Below are 18,690 nucleotides of genomic sequence, written 5' to 3'. Positions count from 1 at the left end.
GTTTATTTTTCTTGCTTTTTTAGATCTTTTAGAAACAGTTGATTTCCATCAATTTGATAAGTGAAAAAAAAAAAAAAAAAAAAAAAAAATTCATTATCGTTTATCATAGTCACCTTACAGTTACATATTCTTCTCGTTTCTAATCGTTTAATTGTTTTAAATTGCAATTGTAACTGTTTAAACATTATTTAACTGTTCTTAGTATAACACTCTATCTTCGTTGAAGTATACTGTAAGATCTATTGAAGCATTTGGCTGTTCCATTTATTAAACAAGAATATAATTAGTTGACAATTTGATATCGAAAAAAATCATTGTCATGTAAAAACTTTATGTTTCTATTATTAATATTATGTTTGCTAGTTAGTTATTTTTATGTTTCTTATTTGATATCGAATACAATGGATTTTCGTATTATTGACTTAAAAATAAAATTTGGTTTTTTTCGCTTATGGTAAATGTTGGCACGGTTTTGTTCGTATTCAAGGTCATTTTTTACCGAGGTAACAAGGACAGATGGACTAGAATGACACAAGGACCGATGATTGTTTATAAACAATTCATATTTTTTGCTAGTAGGGACATTAAACGATTTATATGAAAACAAAAAATTATTTTTGAAATTATATATTTGTCTTTTCGGAATAAGAAATCTCTATTAGTTATATATATATATATATATATATATATATATATCTTTATTATATTATTTAAGTAACCTTTAAACAAATAACCCTACTCTCATATAATATATTACACAAAATGTCACCGTATTTAATTACCAAATAAAATAACCTCATCTTAATATTAATTTTTTGTTAACAGAAAACAGATTTTTATTAAAATAGTTATTAAAAGAAAAAAATTCACGTAAATATTAATATAGTTTTTTAGTGTTTCTTAATTGTTTTTTTTTATTTTTCGACTCAAAAAATCTTATAAAATCAGAAAAAAATCTTGAACAATAAATATTTACGTAAAAAATATATTATAAATATTTTAACAATAATATTTTAGAAAAATAAAAAATCTTATAAAAAGATTTTATTTTTTATAGCCCAATATTTTTGAAATTATTTAATAAAATTATTTTAACATATTTGATTTATTGTTTCAGAAATCTTAGAAAACAATAATAAACTATTTAGAACAATTATAAAACTTAATTTTATTTATAAAACTAAGATTAAATATATGCATCCTTAAATCGTTTAATAATAACATATATATTTTAAAACTAAGATACAACATTGTTTTTATTTTTAAAATATAAAATATTATATCTAATTTATTAAATATTTGTTTGCACTGCACATCGACGCAGAGACATTATATTAAAATCTAAAAAATCACAAATATTATATTTTATTTAATATAATACATATAACTAAAAAATAAATCAAAAAGTTAAATATAGATTTCTAAACATGACCGCTTCAATGCAGGTTTTGTTTAATTTTTAGATTAACGGGTTGAAATTAGAGTATGAAACTAAATAAATGAAATGTAAAAGATTATAAAACGTATAGCACGAGAACTATCTATACATTTCCATGTGCTAACTATCTAGAATGAAATATTCTTCGGTCAAGATATACTCATTATAGTTGCTTTTATTTTTCAACACATTACTTATATAATATATTAAGAATTGTTTAACATTAAATAATGAAGAGGCTTAAATCATGATATCAACGGATTTTTTCCTTTTTTTTTATTACAAATTATTAAAATCATAACAAGGTATCAAAAGTGTAGTGTTTCCAATTTACATAAATTAATGCTTTTTATTTTGAACTTAATCTGAATTAATAGAATTTATACAAAAAAAAATAATTCAGAATGCATTTATTCATAAATCAACTCAGAAAATCTTAATTTTATAATAAAGATATTTTAATCAATTAAAATATAAAAAAACTACTTTCTTCAATAGTATTAATAAAACAATTATTCATAATGTTAATATAAGATTATAGCATATGATATTTTAATAACTAGAAATCCAATCTTTCTTACACATAATTTTAACCTTAATTATTCAAAAACATCTACACAAATGTTTTTACTAGAAAATCGTAAATAATAATTATTATCAATCATAATATTATTATTCCTTAAATAATTATTTTGATCATTCGAAATAAAAATAAAAATAATTATCCACGAAAAACTATTAAACCTCCACTATCTAAAAAGTGCGGGTTACAATTCTTTTTTAGCAAATTTTTTACAATTGATGATCTTATTTTCTAAAATATTTCGCTCATTCACTAATTAATTCAAAATTTTAGAGGATTTGATATATATAATTTAATATAATGAGATAATTAACAAATCGACTAAATTTTCAATCGTATGATAGGTAATATATTGTCCTGTCATACTATTCAAAACATATATATATATATATATATATTTACGGGTTAACTTATTTGATACTTATAAATATTCAAATTTTATGAGTTTGCACTGAGATCGATGAGTTTTAGTAACAAAATTTTTTTGTTATACTCCATTCTACCTCCCACTCATATAATTTTCTTACACTTTAATTCATTTTTTACGTTGACTCAGTACCGCTACAAATTGTAAAGCAGATCACGAGTAAATAAGGGTTTTATTGTTTCTACCAATTCTAAAAAGTTTAAGCAATTATACCCAAAACCTAATAGTGGTAAGTCGTTAAGTTTATTATACCAACTATAATCGAAACCGAAGTATGAAACTAAGTAAAATAAATTTATAAATTATAAAATATGTAGAATAAATCAAATTAAGATAATACTGTTATTTTGTAACTAATAAATTAAAATTTACGTAAATATTTCCCCGCACTGCACAGTACGGGTTATCATCTAGCAGTAGCTGTAGGCTAGAATTTAGTTTATTAAAATAATATGATTGGTAAAAATTTAGCAGTTGAATACAAAATTATATATAAAGAAACATAACTAAAGTTATCTAAAGGAAAGAGGATAAAATAATTAAGAGTATTATAGTAAATTTAGAGCTGGAGAACCAAATGCTCTCTAAATGCTTTATAATAACATGCTAATGCTCACCTTGATCACAATACTTGACTGGATATGGAATACGCATTATGGCTATAGTTAAACGCTTTACCAATCAAATATCTTATTTGGAATTAAAATTTCATGTGAACAATAATAAAATCTATAAAATATTCTTTTGATTTGAACTATATACTACAAAAACTTAATAACAGAATATATAATATCAAAAGATCTTTGGAAAAGGAAAAATATATTGAAATATCTATTAGAGAACTACTAATTACATGTAATGACATAATTACTGTAATTTCTTTAATTTTATAACTCTCTAAATTATACTCCTCAATCAGTTTTCTCCTTTTTAGAGTATGTTCTCCCAATTAATAATATAGAGATATCATAATGATATTATACCATATTTTCAAAAAAATTAAGAACCGTTATGTATTGAGAAAAAAAAAATTAAGAACCGTTATGTGATCAGTTTTATAAATTATCAAGCGAAGAAAATCATTTTTTTAAAACCATAGTGATCTGTACTTATTTTAGTTTTTTCTATTTAAAGAAACAATTAAAAAAAACTTTTAAATGAATCCTAACATATAAGTATGTTTAGTAAATTAATATTAAATACCATTAAAGAAAACATAATATGAAAACAACAATCAATCAAATCTGTTCATATTACAATAAAAACATTAAATAATTCTAAAAGAAATAATTGAAAATCCTAAAATAGATATTGGTATTTTATAAAATTAAGTTTAGAAACCAATTTCATATAAAATTTGGATATAACTTACCTTATAATGAATTATACATTTAATTTCCATATTCATTGCATTGTCACGATCATTTCTCTCTATATGTAATGTCCCTCATTATAAATATGTACCAGCAAGCAACTTCACGGAATTGAAATCTCTTGTCAACAGGTAAAAGGTCTCGATCGATAATGGCTTCCATTGGCGTAATCCTATGTCTTTCCTCAGTTCTTCTCATGAGCCTTTGTCAAATTCCTACCGCTATTGAAGATGAAAGAAAGGCAAGTCATATATGTTTCGTCTTGTAACCCTAATAACTATATATATAAGTATATTTGTTCTAAATTTGTATTGGCCTCTTAATATTCATTGGTTTGTGACTTCTGACATTTTGACGCAGGTGTATATTGCATACGTGGGAGCTCTTCCTGCAAAATCTTCTTATTCTCCTATGTCTCACCATTATAATATCCTTCAAGAAGTTATTGAATCAAGGTTTAATAGTTTTTATACATAATTTTTAACAATGAGGACAGATTAATATATATTTCAATGTGTTGTTGATGACCCGGCTTGAGCTGACTCAAATCTCTATCACCCAAATCTTGTTGCTTGTTATTGAAATTATTGTTTTTTATTATTATTATGCAGCTCCGTAGAAGATTCTTTGGTCAGAAGCTATGGAAGAAGTTTCAATGGTTTTGCAGCCCAACTCACTGAATCTGAAAGAGATAAACTTATTGGTGAGTTCTTATGATTAAATAAAAGATTATGAAACTCTTCATGATGGTTAACATGATGATGATGATGTGATGTGTGATTTGAAGGCATGAAAGGTGTGGTTTCGGTATTCCCAAGCAAGGTTTATAAGATTATGACGACAAGATCTTACGAGTTCATGGGACTTGGTGATAAGAGCAACCATGTCCCTGAGGTCGAGAGCAATATAATAGTGGGTGTTATAGACGGTGGAATCTGGCCTGAATCTAAGAGTTTCTCAGACGAAGGCATTGGCCCAATACCAAAAAAATGGAAAGGAACTTGCGCAGGAGGAGCTAATTTCACATGCAACAGGTAAGTAACATTGTCACTTTTTTACCTTCTCCAAATTTCTTGCGTGACAAGACAGGATCAAAAGATAGTTGTTAATTACCCTAATCCAAATACAACAGAAAGGTGATTGGAGCACGACACTATGTGGAGGACTCTGCAAGAGACACTGACGCTCATGGATCACACACGGCTTCGACAGCTGCTGGAAACAAAGTAAAAGGAGTGAGTCTGAATGGTGTGGCAAAAGGAACTGCAAGAGGCGGTGTGCCTTTAGGTAGAATTTCTGTTTACAAAGTGTGTGAGCCAGCGGGTTGTAGTGGTGATCGACTGTTGGCTGCATTTGACGATGCTATAGCGGACGGGGTCGATGTTATAACCATTTCTATTGGAGGCGGTGTTACTCAAGTTGATATCGACCCTATTGCTATTGGATCATTTCACGCGATGGACAAAGGGATTGTTACAACGGTAGCGGTTGGAAACGCCGGCTCTAAACTTGGAAAAGCGGATAACGTTGCACCATGGCTCATATCCGTGGCTGCTGGCTCGACGGATAGAAAATTTGTTACTAATGTGGTTAATGGAGATGACAAGATATTACCTGTAAGAAGTCTTTCCCTTATTTCACTTGATATATAAATGTGTGTGTCGTCATCTATCATGGTGATGTGATTTAAAGTATGTACATACAGGGGAGATCGATCAATGACTTCGACTTAAAAGGAAAGAAGTATCCTTTGGCGGAAAACTGCTTCAAACAACTGTACAGAGGAGCTAGCAAGGTAACTTGCGCCTCAAAGAATCCATAGTGACCTAACTCGCAACTCAAGAAATTATATGTTCATGGATATATCTTTTGATACATTTGTGTTTTATGGTAGGGGTTGTGATAGCGGCTGCCTGAACAATGTGGAGGGAAAGATTGTGGTGTGTGATGTTCCAAATAATGTTACGGAACAGAAAATAGGTGGTGCGGTTGGAACAATCCTTCATGTAACTGATGTTGATACTCCCGGTCTTGGTCATATTCCGGTTGCAACCTTAGATGATACCAATTATGAAGCATTAAGATCTTACGTTCTCTCCTCACCGTAAGTATATATATGCTACATATAAACAAATCTTTGATTAGGTTCTCTTAAGATGTAAATGAAATTTTTTCGAGATGAGACAGAAACCCGCAAGGAACTACATTGAAGACTGTGACAGTTAAAGATAATGATGCTCCAGTCGTTCCTACCTTCTCTTCTCGCGGTCCAAACAGGCTCTTTAGTGACATTTTGAAGGTAACAAACACTTAAAACAAGATTAACCGAACTATGTGGATGTGGTTATAATATTTGTTGGAATTTTGATTTGATCGATGACTTGAGATATATATGCAGCCTGATATAACAGCTCCAGGAGTGAATATACTAGCAGCATATTCACCATTGGCTCAAACAGCACTTCCTGGACAAAGTGTGGATTACTATTTCATGACCGGAACATCTATAGCTTGCCCTCATGTCGCAGGTGTAGCTGCTTATGTCAAGACAATACGCCCTGATTGGTCCGCTTCTGCCGTAAAATCCGCTATCATGACTACAGGTATTTCTCAACATCAAATGGATCTAATCTCTGAAGAAACAAATTAAGTGAGATCTGGATCGATCCTTTTTTTTTTTCTTAATGCAGCTTGGGCAATGAACGCTTCGAAAAATGCAGAAGCTGAGTTTGCATATGGATCAGGATTTGTTAACCCTACAGAGGCAGTTGATCCAGGGCTTGTTTACGAAATAGCCAAAGAGGATTACTTGAATATGCTTTGCTCTTTGGACTACTCATCTGTAGGCATTAGTACTATTGCCGGTGGAACCTTTACTTGTTCTGAAAAATCAAAGCTTACTATGAGAAATCTCAACTACCCTTCAATGTCAGCCAAAGTTTCAGCTTCATCATCTTCAGATATCACATTTTCAAGAAAAGTCACCAACGTTGGGAAAAAGGGATCCACTTACAAGGCAAAATTGTCTGGGGATCCCAAACTCAGTATAAAAGTCGAACCAGATACGATCACTTTCAAGTCACCTGGAGAGAAGAAGTCTTTCACAGTTACAGTCTCTGGCAAGAGTCTTTCTGGTATCTCTAGTATTGTGTCGGCGTCTCTGACTTGGTCGGATGGATCACACAATGTGAGAAGTCCAATCGTTGTGTATACTTAGTCATCAACCCCAAAGTCAATAAAATAAAATTACTTTATGTTATGGTCTCTGTTCTAAAGATCTTCTCGAAAAAAAAATTCAGTTTCATTAGGAAAAATAAGGGGTTCTGTAAGTCTTTACATTTCGGGGTTCAAACTCAGTGTATGCTACGATGCAGAAGGTTCACCTTTTGAAACTCTAATTATCACCCTTTCCTGGGAACATTCCCTCCATGTATTCGTCAAAGTTTTCATCATCCTTGCCTTCTCTATCACCACCTCCCGACTTGCGCTTTCCCGTTTTCCCTACAATATTTAAACACATTATATATTTCACACCTACCCAAAATTACAATATTCCATTTCTTTTTCTACAAAGAATAGACCCAAAATATATTGAACTTTGCATATTACACACCTTTTCTCCTCTCCTCTTCATCTGTGTCATCTTCACTGCATGATTGATTCCTGTATTTCAAAGTTAATGTATCCAACTTAATGTAATCGAAAAAGAATAACGCATGGCTCTTATTCGTAAATTAACAAGAACCTCTTTATCCATACCGTTTTCGTTTCTGCTTTTTCTTTTCTTTACTCTCTGATCTTTCGCCCTCCTTTCTTTTTTTGTAATAAAGCTTATCCGCACATCTGGTGCCAAAAATGTTTGATATTGTGAAAACTTAGGAAAACAGGTTGTCAAGCTTTATTGAGAGCAAGTAAGTGTTACACAACAAAAGCATTGAAACAAACCAGGATACAAGTACTATGGTCGTCGGTATTCAATTTCCAAAACCACTACTAATTCAATTCAGAAAGCATAGAACATAGAGATGAGCCAGCTATACAGTGAATGCCTACCTCTCACAAGCTACGAGTTTTACAAGGGCTTGTTTGTCTTCTCCAGCTTCATGATAAGAAAAATTCACCTGCAAAATCATCAGAGCTCAGTGAAATAATCCGACGCAAACATCAGAACAAGTAAGTGAGAAAATATCTAAAGATACATGCCTCATAGCTTGCTAACCCTTCCTTTTCATCACAATGTTTGCTCCCACACATAAACTGCCCTGACAGAAAGCAGTTGCATTCACACTCAAAACTCTTATCACAGCTACCTTAAAATAAATCACAGACAAAGAGTTTGAAGCAATATTTAACCTTTCCCAGTCATTACTTCCTTTTCCGTTCTCCATCTTAAACCCATCTACAAACATTCAGAATAAATCAACCGAACAAACGTAATACATGAATCCACGTGAGATACAGTAACTATGCATCAGATTTTACCTTACCAGTCTTGTATCTTGACATGTCAGCTATACAGTATCTTCAATCAGTCAAGGAGTTAGCCATGTTGTAATCATCCAAACTCCCGTTAATTAGTACTTGAACATAAGTAAAGATTATCTAACTGGTGATGATGAACTCAAAGCAGCACTATGTTTGAAAGGATACTCTTTAAAAAGCTTATCATAGTATTTTTTCACCAATCTTTGCTCCCAAGAAGGGTTCAAATCATCTTCCTCAGAACGTATAAACCTTTAAACAAAAAAACAAAAAAAAACCCCAAAATTACAGAGAGTTCAAGAGATACACAAGAAACTATCTTTACAATTCATAAATAAAGACAAAGTAATAGATATATGCCAACAAATGGCGTATACCAAATAAGATTCAGAAAAAGAAAGTGGCAGATTTCATTAAAGCAAGCATTCCAATACAAAACATACCTGTATCCTTCTCTTAGTGTGTCCTGATCAGTTTTAACAGGTAACTTGACTTCAGCTGGCTTATCCGTCCCATAAAAACGAACTGTAAAGTAACAAAAAAAAAAACAAAAAGATGAACCTAACTGAAACAAAAAGATTATTCCTTTTGCTCTCTCTCCATTGCAAAAGAAATTAACTTCCCAATGGAGAACCAAAAAAAAAGAAGAAGACATGTAAGGCTGACTGTAGCCTCCTTCCTAGCTCAGAGGAGAAGACTGTTCATCAACCAGTTTTTGATTTGGGACACATGGATTCGGGTAAATAGAAAGCCACTTATTCACCCTAAATTCCCAAAACTTTTGTCCATTTAAACCCTAACTATCGAGACATATATACATGAACATTGAAACAAGTGTAGTACCGTAGTCTTTTAAAAACTTCTTATGCCGCTCGTAAGCATTCAAACCACGAATATGCGCTTGGTATTGCCTACAGAGACACGATTGAGACAGTCAAATTAAGAAGAAGAACACAGAGAAGTAATCAAAATCGAAATCGAAAGAAAAGAAGATTAACTGCTTGCGTTCTTCTCTGTCGTATATGTCAGATCTGATCGTTGCCTTCGAAGCCATGTCTCGCCGCCGATGTCCGCTGGAACACTGTCGTAGACCTTATTTGATGAGCTTATCTCCGTCTATTTTTTCTCCGATTACACCAATTCTCTTAATGGGCTGGGCCGTATGTACAAATATTATGGCCCGTTAAAATGTCGGAGTTTTTGTGTTATATGCCGTAGAGAATGTTTGTGATTCAAATGTGCTAACAAAATCCATCAAATATATATATATATATATATATGAGAAAATAGGCATTTGGAAGTGAATATATATATATATGTCAAACATCTGGACAGAACCTGACAATAAACACCTAAGAGGACACAATGCATGAGGGGAGTAAGAAGAAGAAAGAATACTGAAACGTCTTGTACAAGAACAAATCTAAAGAGTAAAAAAGACTCTAAAATTACAAATCAAACCCTATGACTACAAACAGCTTCCACCTGAGTTAGAAAAGAGCCGCCGCCAACCAGACATCACGTGAATACCTTCTCTGATGTGTTTGTATAATAAACTTCATCTCTCTCTTCCTTGCCTCCCTTGAATATCTCAGCATCATCGAAACCTGTACACATTTTTTTCAACTTTTTAAAAACCTCAAATCTTCTCAAAAAGAAACAGATTGTATAAGGATGCTGCTGAATCTTTTTTACCTGGGCCCAAGTCTTCAGTATCATCCATGATCGGTACTACTTGATTCCTATGAATAGACTCTAGCAACTTCCAGTCAGCACTTCCATTCCCTTCTACACAAGCTTGGTCTCCGCAAACCCAGTCTTTAAGAACATCCATCCTGTTGTGTGATAACGGGTCTAGTGTCTCATCCCCGCTTACATGACCCCTAGAGGAGACAGAGAACCGTTACATCTATCCTTTCTTACTCCCTGGAAACTAAAAATTTGGCTGAGAAGGACAAGATTTACAACTTACAGTTGTCTGAGACGCATGTTGTACTGAACAAACACAAGATCGCTGAGCCGTTTTTGCTCAATGGAGTTAGTCGATTGGTATATTTGTTCGACGGGTATCTGGTTTCTCCTGGAGCTACTAACTGATGAACTACACGTCTGACTAAGAACACGTACCGCAAAACGTGAGAGGTTCAAGCAGCTTTCTCCATATGTAGACCACCACTCAGCTAAGAACCAAGCATGTAAAAGAGAGTACAACTAAGAGAAGCACAAACGAGATTTACACAAGAAAAACAAATCAAGGAAAATTAAACCATACCAGGAAGCATTGTGTCCCGAGCTCTGATTGCCAAGTTTCTTCCAAAAACTCCATTACCAAATTTGTAGAAGGATAACTCCTTGAGGATTTTGTCTTGAATCTTGTCATCAGGAACCAGTTTCTCGAAACAATCGAGCACCGATAAGCTAATCTCACTACGCATTTCTGCACTGGCGTTATAAAAGAATTTCGGGTTAAGAAAGAAGCCAGCAGCAACCAAAGGTGTATGCTGTTGTTGCTCCCACCATCGATCTATAATTTTCCAGTATACCATGTAATTCTCCCTATTAACCAGATGTGTTTTGATTGCATCTTTTGCTCGGTACATTGCTGCATAGACATACCCCGTTGCAGGCCTCTTTTCAGAAGAAACTATTCTCAAAGCACGCAAAAGAGGACCTGTTAAATGGTTCACCAACTCTACTGCCTTCCAAAACGCTTCATCAGTGATGGTATTCATCACCAACCCGCTAGGTTCTTCCGAATATGAACATTCATTCCACTCTGCTGAAGTAACCATAGCCTGCAGATTGGATTTGAGCTCGGCTATCCTATTCAATGTAGCAAAATTTGTGGCAGAAGTGCTAGATGCTGGTTGCAGGATATCATTACCCGAAGTAAATTTCCACAACAAATTCAAAACACCACTACGGTTGTAAATAAACCTTGTGATAACTCGAGCCTGTTCGATAGTCTCGCTTATCCAGCCTAGTTTCCCAAATTCCTCAAGCATCTGATCTATGCAATGTGCAGCACAAGGCGCCCAATATAGAGAAGGATACACATCCATCAGCTTTGTCCCAGCATCAATGTAGTGATCTTCGCATTTTGTAATCACTTGAACAACATTGGTACTGCCAATTTCTTCAACCAGCTCCCTAAGTAGCTCAAACAGTTTATCACTAGAAGACACTATCTCAGACGCCTCCACGGATTTCAGAAAGACTACCTTTTCTGGACAGTAAACCAAAAAGTTAAGAACTTTAACGCCTTTATCAGAGTTTAGTTCCTCAACCAAAAGGGAACAGCCTGCCCTCTTCCACATTGCTTTGCATTCATCAACTTCTTTAGTCATTTCCTCTACACAATCCTTCAGTATCCAACCTCGAAGGTCATCATGAGTGGGGGCAGATACTCCGAATCCTCCAGAGGCAATGGCATCAATCATTGGTTGAAAATTAACAGAGTTTGCTGCATCAAAATCAGCTCCAATGCCAAACAAAAACCGTCCGATCTCCATATGAACTGCATTCTCCTTCTCTCTAAAAGATGGGTGCACAATGTTCTTTTCACTACTAATCGCCACGGGAATCAAATTATCCATGTCTCTACCAATCAGGTCAATATTGTTGCTCCCACTACCATTCTCAAAAACGTTCTTTTTACTCCTGTAAGTTCTCTGCTTTGTTCTGCCACTCATCACACTCTCGGTTTGCACAACCACATCCGAACTACCAGGCGATTTAAAATCGTCATTCACATCAGACGGAAGCAGCAGCATTTCTCCTTCAATAGGAGGTAAAGCACCAACAGACAAAGGCTCTGAACTGGATTTTTGTCTCTTCCTCTGACGTCTCACGGTTCCATCAATACACTGCTGCAAAAACAGCCTCACATCTTCGGGGACTTGATCACAGATCGTGCCTTGTCCCTTTTTACCAGCAAGATGTTCCTTAACCCTAGTGATACCTCCACCTTTGAACATTTTCCTACAGTAGAGACACCTCATCTGAAGTCTATCACCGTATTTGTAGATTTCACAATGCTTCCATGCATTGTCTTGTTTCTGCGGTGTAAGAGCTACAGGTTCCAATTCCGGATCCATAAAGCCTGTACTCATTCAACAAAGAAAAAGAAAAGGTAGAGACTTTGTTAACATTCTCAAAGAACTCAAGGAATAAACAAAGCCAAGATCCCTCCAATGATCTCAAATTCTGATAATTTACACAAGCCACATTGATTGAACCATTTAAAAAGCAAACTCAAAAACCACATGCACCCAAATCTCGGCTAAACTACACAATTCAGACAGAAACAAAACAAACCAAAAAAAAAAACAAAACAAAACAAAACAAACCAGTCAAATTATGTTGTACAAGGATTGATGAAGAAAACGAACCTGTTCTGGTTTGTGGCCGGTTACGAAGAAATCGGTTTCGTAGAAAAGTGATAAAATTCCGGTACAGTAGCTTCGGTTCCGGGGAAGAGGGAGCTAAAACCAGCCGGAGGTGAAGATTTCCGACGAACGGAGGAGGGAATCGGAGGAAGATAAGAGGGATGCAATGTTTGGGAGAAATTGACCCGGCCCGATTAGGGTTTGCAGAAATAGGTTTGGCAGCTTTTTTTTTCTGGTTTATATGATGAACCTATAAATCGGGCAAATCTTTATTATGACGTCACCCAATTTGTTTTCCGTTTTTAACATTTCGTTATTTATCCTTTTAATTACATTAATACAACGTCGTTTGGTTTTTAGGACGTTTTTCTGAGCAAACGACGTCGTTTCTTTTTTTTCGACGCCGTGTTCTATTTCTCCGATTAGCGTCGGTCGTCTTCTCTCTCAGTCTCAGTCCTTGATCTGGTTTCTGTTTACTTAATCGCTTCTTGTGGGAGAAATGTCTTCTTGATTGAGACAGCATCAGAGGTATGTGTTTATTTTGTGATTGATCAAAGTTCAGAAAGTATGATAAGAAGAACTTGTTTGATCTATCTACTTATAAAAACTCGTGGTTCTGAGATTGTAGCAAGAAATGAGTGGGCATTGTATGTGTTTGAATATTAGTACTGTAGTTGCTGGATTGAAATGTGTAGGTATATGTACATTTGTTTTCGTTGAGGCATTTCGTCGAACAGTTAGAGGACGACTATAAGATGGATAAGCTTCTTGAGAATCATCAGTTTGCGACGCATGCCATCGCTGCCTCTGCTTCTGTATCGTTAGGAACTGCTCTCGCTTATCCTCTGGATACAATCAAAACCATTATCCAGGTTTCTTCCTCAACAAATTTGTATTATATTCGCTTCTATCACTTCGATTTTGATTTCAACATTGAACTGTGTATAGGTTGGTTCAGGACCCAGTAAGAAATTACGCCCCTTTCAAGTTGTGAATAGAGTTCTTCGCTTCTCTGGCTATTCAGGTTTGCAAAATTTTGCTCTTTTTAAGATTTCAATCGTTTTCTGATTCTGCATGATAAGAATGAAACTATGAAACTCTCCTTCTTATCCTCCGATACACTGTTTTACAAGACTAGAGCCACCGGCACATCACCGATTCATCAACTCTATCTCCCAAGCAACACATATATCACTTCTACAATTCACAAACAATGCATAAAAGAACTACAATGACTGTTCTCTGTTTATATACCAATGTCTTCGGTCCTTTGCACGTGCTTCTCATGTGCTTATCAATACTCCCCCCTTTGAAAACAGCTTGTCCTCAAGCTGTGGAAAAAAAAGAAACCTAATGAACTGTGTGTAGTATCATCATATCGCCCTTTCCCAGCTCTTTCTCCACAGCTTCTTGCTAAAAGATGTCAAAATATGTTGTCTTGCAAGGTTTTACTATAGGCAGATGTTTCCCTGTTCGAAACGTTTCGCTAGTTTGTATTTTGAACTTAAAACCACCATTTCTTGCAAAATTTTCTCCTCCATAATCCTGAACGGCCCTTTGAATCTGCTCCAATGCTCTTTGAATGATAGAATCATGCTTGATCATCATGTAGACGGGCTGCTGCGGATTTATTGGGGTGATTGACAGAGTCAACAACTTAGATGCAAAAGTTGCAGGTTGAATGACTTGCCCAATCTGGGACCACCACACATCAATCTGTTGTTCGATTTGGAACTTGTAAACAATGACGAGTCCATGCTCTTTGTTCTGTCCCTTGTCTCTCCAACGATGCCACAAATAAAAATACCCTCTCTTGTCAACAGTTGCAGCAGAGCAGGTGCCATATGTAACATCACTTCCACGTGGATTCTTGTCAATTATCAAGACTGCTTGTAGTTCCTTAGATTTCCATTTGTGCTTTACATCGGTCTCACCAAAAATAAGCTGTGCTAATATACTTAGATTCACTTTGGCAAATGTACTATCCACACGCTGTTCCATTCTATAAAGCATCCCTGCAACCGCTACGGTTTCAATTCTCATCTTGTAGGTAATCTGCTGCAGCAACACAATATCACTAATAGATAGTCCCTGCAAGCCGTCTCTTGTTCCTTTCGCATCTGCAACTATATCTAGAAACAATAGTTGTTCTGGTGCTGAATTTTGTGCCTTCAAACTGTTCTTGAACTTGAACATCCATGACTTAGGAAACTTGCTTATCTTCTTATGTTGCAGTAAGTTGTACCCTCTAAGAGATATTTGATCGAACACTTGGTAGCCATAAGGGTCCATCTCGCTACCATACACAATCTGAAACTGAGCCGCAACATTTCCATCAAAGAACAAGCTCAAATCCGTGTTTGTTAACCTCACCTCAACTTCTTGACTCTTTGGCGATTCTTCAGTAAAGATCCATGCTACTTCATTAAGAGCTTCAAAGATTGGATTCTCAACGTGCTTTTCCCCAAGTTTTCTATTTGCCAAAACTGAATCCATTCCAGAAAATCCTAACTGAAGAACACTACGGCTAGGTTCCAAGTCAGAGATCAATACCTGATGTTGCGTGTTGAATTGATTCTGGACCAACGATTCTTTGTGAAAAATTGCTTCTTCACTGTGAATTGTAACTTTTTCTGCAGCAGAAGTTGCTATTGATACACATTCATTGGAAACAGCCAAACCAAATGTTTCTTGAATGGCTTTCTTCTCCTGACGCAAGCCTTCCTCACTGTGAATCATATCAGCCACCACAAATTCTGGTTCAACACTCCTGTCAGCCTCTAGATCGTCTCTTTGCTTCTTGATGAATTGTTGTATCTTACGTTCGTTCTCAAGCATCATCCTCATTTTTTCAGGATCGTCTCTTTTTCCAAAACCCAGTACCAAAACATCTTTCAAGTCTTCCCAGCTTTGGAAAGGCATAAACGATTGTCGCCATTGAACATGAGCGTCGGCTTCACCTTCGGGAAGACTATGTGCAAGATTCAGTTTCTCATCCGCCGTGAAATTCTCTTGAACAAAGAAATCCTCCAGCCATGAAATCCATGGTCGTAGTTCACCGGCAACACCATCAAAGATGGGAAATCCCTCAAGACACATTGTGACTAAAATCCCCAAATTTCTTGAAACCCTAACTTTCTTCAGCGTTTGATTCCATCCGTGTTCACAAGCGCACCATTTGATAAGAATGAAACTATGAAACTCTCCTTCTTATCCTCCGATACACTGTTTTACAAGACTAAAGCCACCGGCACATCACCGATTCATCAACTCTATCTCCCAAGCAACACATATGTCACTTCTACAATTCACAAACAATGCATAAAAGAACTTCAATGACTGTTCTCTGTTTATATACCAATGTCTTCAGTCCTTTGCACGTGCTTCTCATGTGCTTATCACTGCATCAGGCGAAAAAGGGCATATTGTTGATTGTTTCTGGCCTTTTTGGACACCAATGCAGGTCTGTACAGTGGTCTTGGATCGTTAACTTTAGGAAGGATTTCAGGTGTTGGTGCAAGGTTTGGTGTCTATGAGATCCTAACAGCTTTCTACAAAGGTATTACACAGCTCCCCATGTCTCGTTTCTTGTGTCTAAACTCTAAAAAGTACTTACTATATGAATTCATTTTGTTACAGATGGTCGACATGATAACTATGTGAGTGTCGGTGAAGCTTTTCTAGCTGGGATGGTGGGAGGTGCAGCAGAAACAGTGGTGACTTCTCCATTTGAGCTTATCAAAGTCAGAAAACAAGTGACTGCTGCATCACGGGCTCCAAATGCTGCCGCTGTTGCAGAGACCGCACCTGTTTCACCTATGATCACAAAACTGCTAAGAAGATACACTCTTGATGTAAAGTCGTTGACGCAAACAGTCAGTCTCTTATCCGTCTTGAATCATAAACATCCGAACATGACAGCCGCTTTGCAAGAGTACCCGTGGATGATGACTGGAACAGGAAACCCGCCATCAGCCATGGATGTTAAGAGACCGCTCGATGTTGCCTCACTTGAAGGATATAGAGCTTTATGGAGGAATCTACGTTCGGGTCTTGTAAGAGATTGTCTTTATGGAGGAGTGTTCTTCTCGACGTGGCAGTTTCTTCACGAGGCAATGGTCGGTTGGAAAGCTGTTGGAATGAATCCTTTGCCCAGGTACTTAACTATCAATCTACAGAGTTCTGAATCAACTTGAAACTTTATTGATTCTGCAAAACTTGTTGAATGCAGTTCTGAAGAAGAAATCGGACCATTATCTCCGGTAGCCATTAGCATTGCTGCTGGGATTTCCGGTGCCGTTGCAGCTGCAGCATCTCATAGCTTTGACACAGCAAGAACACGTGCGCAGTGTGTAATATTGCCGAAGGTACAACAAAATCTGCTCTCATGATCTTACAAAGAGATATATGAAACTCAAAGCTCTGTTTTCACTTTCTTTGTGTTTGGTTTTCTATTTATCTTTTTGACAGTATACAGCAAAAGAGAGGAAGTTTCTGAAATGGAATAAACCTGGGAAGAGATTAGAGAGATGGACAGGAATACATCCTACAGACAGAAATCTCCTGTTCCGAGGGATTGGGATAAGAATGGCTCGAAGCTCTGTTGCATCAACGGTGATCGTTGGAAGCTATTACTTAGCTGTCGATCTATTAGTTCCCAAGTGAGGTCAGACAAAGGCTACGAATACGTCTTGTATTGATCATAAAAGATAAACAATACCTCAATTTTGTTTAGCTTGCGTTTGTAGTACAATAAAAGAGAAACATTTGTATTGTTATGCATCAATTATACTCTTTTAAGTTAAGTATCTGTCCCAAACATTAACAATTAATCAACAGAATAAATTGGTTGTAAGCTTAATTCTTTGTAATACAATTGCTGAAACTATTGACAGAACCCTTTCAGTCTGTTGAATGACAATAGCTCGAAAACATCTTGGTAAACGATCTGGACTATGCATGCACAGTATGACTCTAGTTAAAAACTTTTGTCATTGCCCTAACCAAGATTATGAACAACCTTTTGGCAAGAGATCTTCAGAACCGAACAAAATCAACAAAAAAATGTGACAAAAGGTTACTAGATTCAACTTTTTGTAAACACAGTTGCTGATTCTACAATTTTAGTAGAAGCTTAAACAAGGGAGATAAACACATTTGATTAATGAATGATTCAAAACCATGTATATGCCAATGAGTAAAACCAATCTAAGTTCCCTAAGGTTATGTGAAACTGGAACATTTCTCAGGTTATCATTTTCAAATGATAACAAAATGTATCAATTTCTAATCGAGATAATGAACAAGATTCTTCCAATGAATCATCTAGAATCTAACATAATCAACTAAAGAAATGACAAATTCGTATAACAAAAGCAGATACTTCAATGGAAACAAATATGTAATCAAAATGCATAAGAGAAACAGAATAAAAGGCAAAATCCATAATCGAAACTCAAACAAAACGTCTTACACAATCCAAAACAGGTTCCACAATTTTTAACCATAGAGGAAATGAGAAACCCTAGAAACTAAAAAATTCGATAACAAAAAGCTCAAACCCGTCCGTCCCTGTCGGAAATCGAAATTTCTCAGAACCTGAGCTTGGTGAAGAACCATCTGTTCTTGCCAGTCTTGAACCTCTCCTCAAGCTTAGCCTTGGCCTCCTTAAGAGCAGCAACCTTCTTATCCTTGGACTGAAGGGCATCAAGCGTCGCGACTTCCTTGAGATCCACGTCGAGTGTGTAACGCGTAGGCATCAGATGCTGGTAGTTAACGAGCTTGATGAAACACTTAACCCTAGATTTCTTGGCAGTCTTTTTGGCTGAGTCTTTGCGGATGACTTTGCTCGGGTACTTCTTGAGCCCGGCGACGAGGCAGTGTCCGTAGCCACGATCACGTGTACCGTCGTCGAAGGATTTGACGATGACGGCTTTCTTCCCGGCGTAACGTCCTTGAAGAAGGATCACAGCCTTGTTCTGCTTCAAGAACTTCACCAT

The 18,690-nt window shown here is 35.7% G+C and overlaps 4 protein-coding genes and 1 pseudogene across 15 annotated transcripts; 2 read left to right on the top strand and 3 right to left on the bottom strand.

The window, feature by feature from the left end:
* The first annotated feature begins 3,940 nt into the window (after positions 1–3,940).
* Positions 3,941–7,080, top strand: LOC104773241 (subtilisin-like protease SBT4.2; annotated as a pseudogene). The gene is made up of 10 exons (XR_015572335.1): positions 3,941–4,062; positions 4,182–4,276; positions 4,433–4,524; positions 4,609–4,855; positions 4,954–5,437; positions 5,527–5,616; positions 5,716–5,925; positions 6,009–6,120; positions 6,220–6,424; positions 6,512–7,080. The product of XR_015572335.1 is annotated as a subtilisin-like protease SBT4.2 (transcript).
* Positions 7,081–7,100: 20 nt separating this feature from the next.
* Positions 7,101–9,519, bottom strand: LOC104773240 (uncharacterized). 4 transcript variants are annotated; one of them, XR_015572337.1, is made up of 11 exons: positions 9,302–9,519; positions 9,147–9,214; positions 8,747–8,828; positions 8,472–8,555; positions 8,304–8,343; positions 8,175–8,220; positions 8,025–8,078; positions 7,875–7,942; positions 7,581–7,664; positions 7,435–7,484; positions 7,101–7,322 (listed from the first exon to the last, which is right to left on the bottom strand). XR_015572337.1 is itself a non-coding variant. In XM_010497818.3 (11 exons), exons 1-11 carry the CDS (start codon positions 9,355–9,357, stop codon positions 7,216–7,218), a joined length of 744 nt encoding a protein of 247 aa, XP_010496120.1. In that variant the 5' UTR covers positions 9,358–9,519; the 3' UTR covers positions 7,101–7,215. The 4 variants fall into 4 exon arrangements, 1 of the variants encoding a protein (XP_010496120.1); XR_015572338.1 differs by having other exon boundaries at positions 8,025–8,083; positions 8,309–8,343; XR_015572336.1 differs by having other exon boundaries at positions 8,309–8,343.
* Positions 9,520–9,596: 77 nt separating this feature from the next.
* On the bottom strand, positions 9,597–12,998 carry LOC104773244 (uncharacterized). 2 transcript variants are annotated; one of them, XM_087474997.1, is made up of 5 exons: positions 12,695–12,998; positions 10,576–12,405; positions 10,276–10,483; positions 9,999–10,186; positions 9,597–9,910 (listed from the first exon to the last, which is right to left on the bottom strand). In XM_087474997.1, exons 2-5 carry the CDS (start codon positions 12,398–12,400, stop codon positions 9,822–9,824), a joined length of 2,310 nt encoding a protein of 769 aa, XP_087331123.1. In that variant the 5' UTR covers positions 12,401–12,405; positions 12,695–12,998; the 3' UTR covers positions 9,597–9,821. The 2 variants fall into 2 exon arrangements, with proteins under 2 accessions (XP_087331123.1, XP_087331122.1); XM_087474996.1 differs by lacking the exon at positions 12,695–12,998 and having other exon boundaries at positions 10,576–12,626.
* Positions 12,999–13,022: 24 nt separating this feature from the next.
* On the top strand, positions 13,023–17,496 carry LOC104773243 (uncharacterized). 7 transcript variants are annotated; one of them, XM_019242616.2, is made up of 7 exons: positions 13,023–13,219; positions 13,387–13,563; positions 13,640–13,715; positions 16,155–16,250; positions 16,331–16,847; positions 16,923–17,058; positions 17,162–17,496. In XM_019242616.2, the coding sequence occupies exons 2-7, from the start codon at positions 13,447–13,449 to the stop codon at positions 17,354–17,356; spliced, it is 1,137 nt and encodes a 378-aa protein (XP_019098161.1). In that variant the 5' UTR covers positions 13,023–13,219; positions 13,387–13,446; the 3' UTR covers positions 17,357–17,496. The 7 variants fall into 7 exon arrangements, with proteins under 7 accessions (XP_019098161.1, XP_019098165.1, XP_019098164.1 ...); XM_019242620.2 differs by having other exon boundaries at positions 13,028–13,219; positions 13,429–13,563; XM_019242619.2 differs by having other exon boundaries at positions 13,028–13,219; positions 13,413–13,563.
* Positions 17,497–18,120: 624 nt separating this feature from the next.
* LOC104773246 (large ribosomal subunit protein eL27x) lies at positions 18,121–18,690 on the bottom strand. The gene has a single exon (XM_010497829.3). It carries the CDS (start codon positions 18,688–18,690, stop codon positions 18,283–18,285), a length of 408 nt encoding a protein of 135 aa, XP_010496131.1. The 3' UTR covers positions 18,121–18,282.

The sequence above is a fragment of the Camelina sativa genome, chromosome 11, assembly GCF_030686135.1.
Source record: "Camelina sativa cultivar CO46 ecotype springtype chromosome 11, ASM3068613v1".
Taxonomy (NCBI): Eukaryota; Viridiplantae; Streptophyta; class Magnoliopsida; order Brassicales; family Brassicaceae; genus Camelina; species Camelina sativa.
Note: the sequence above shows the minus strand (reverse complement) of the source record. Positions and strands in the feature narration are given on the sequence as shown.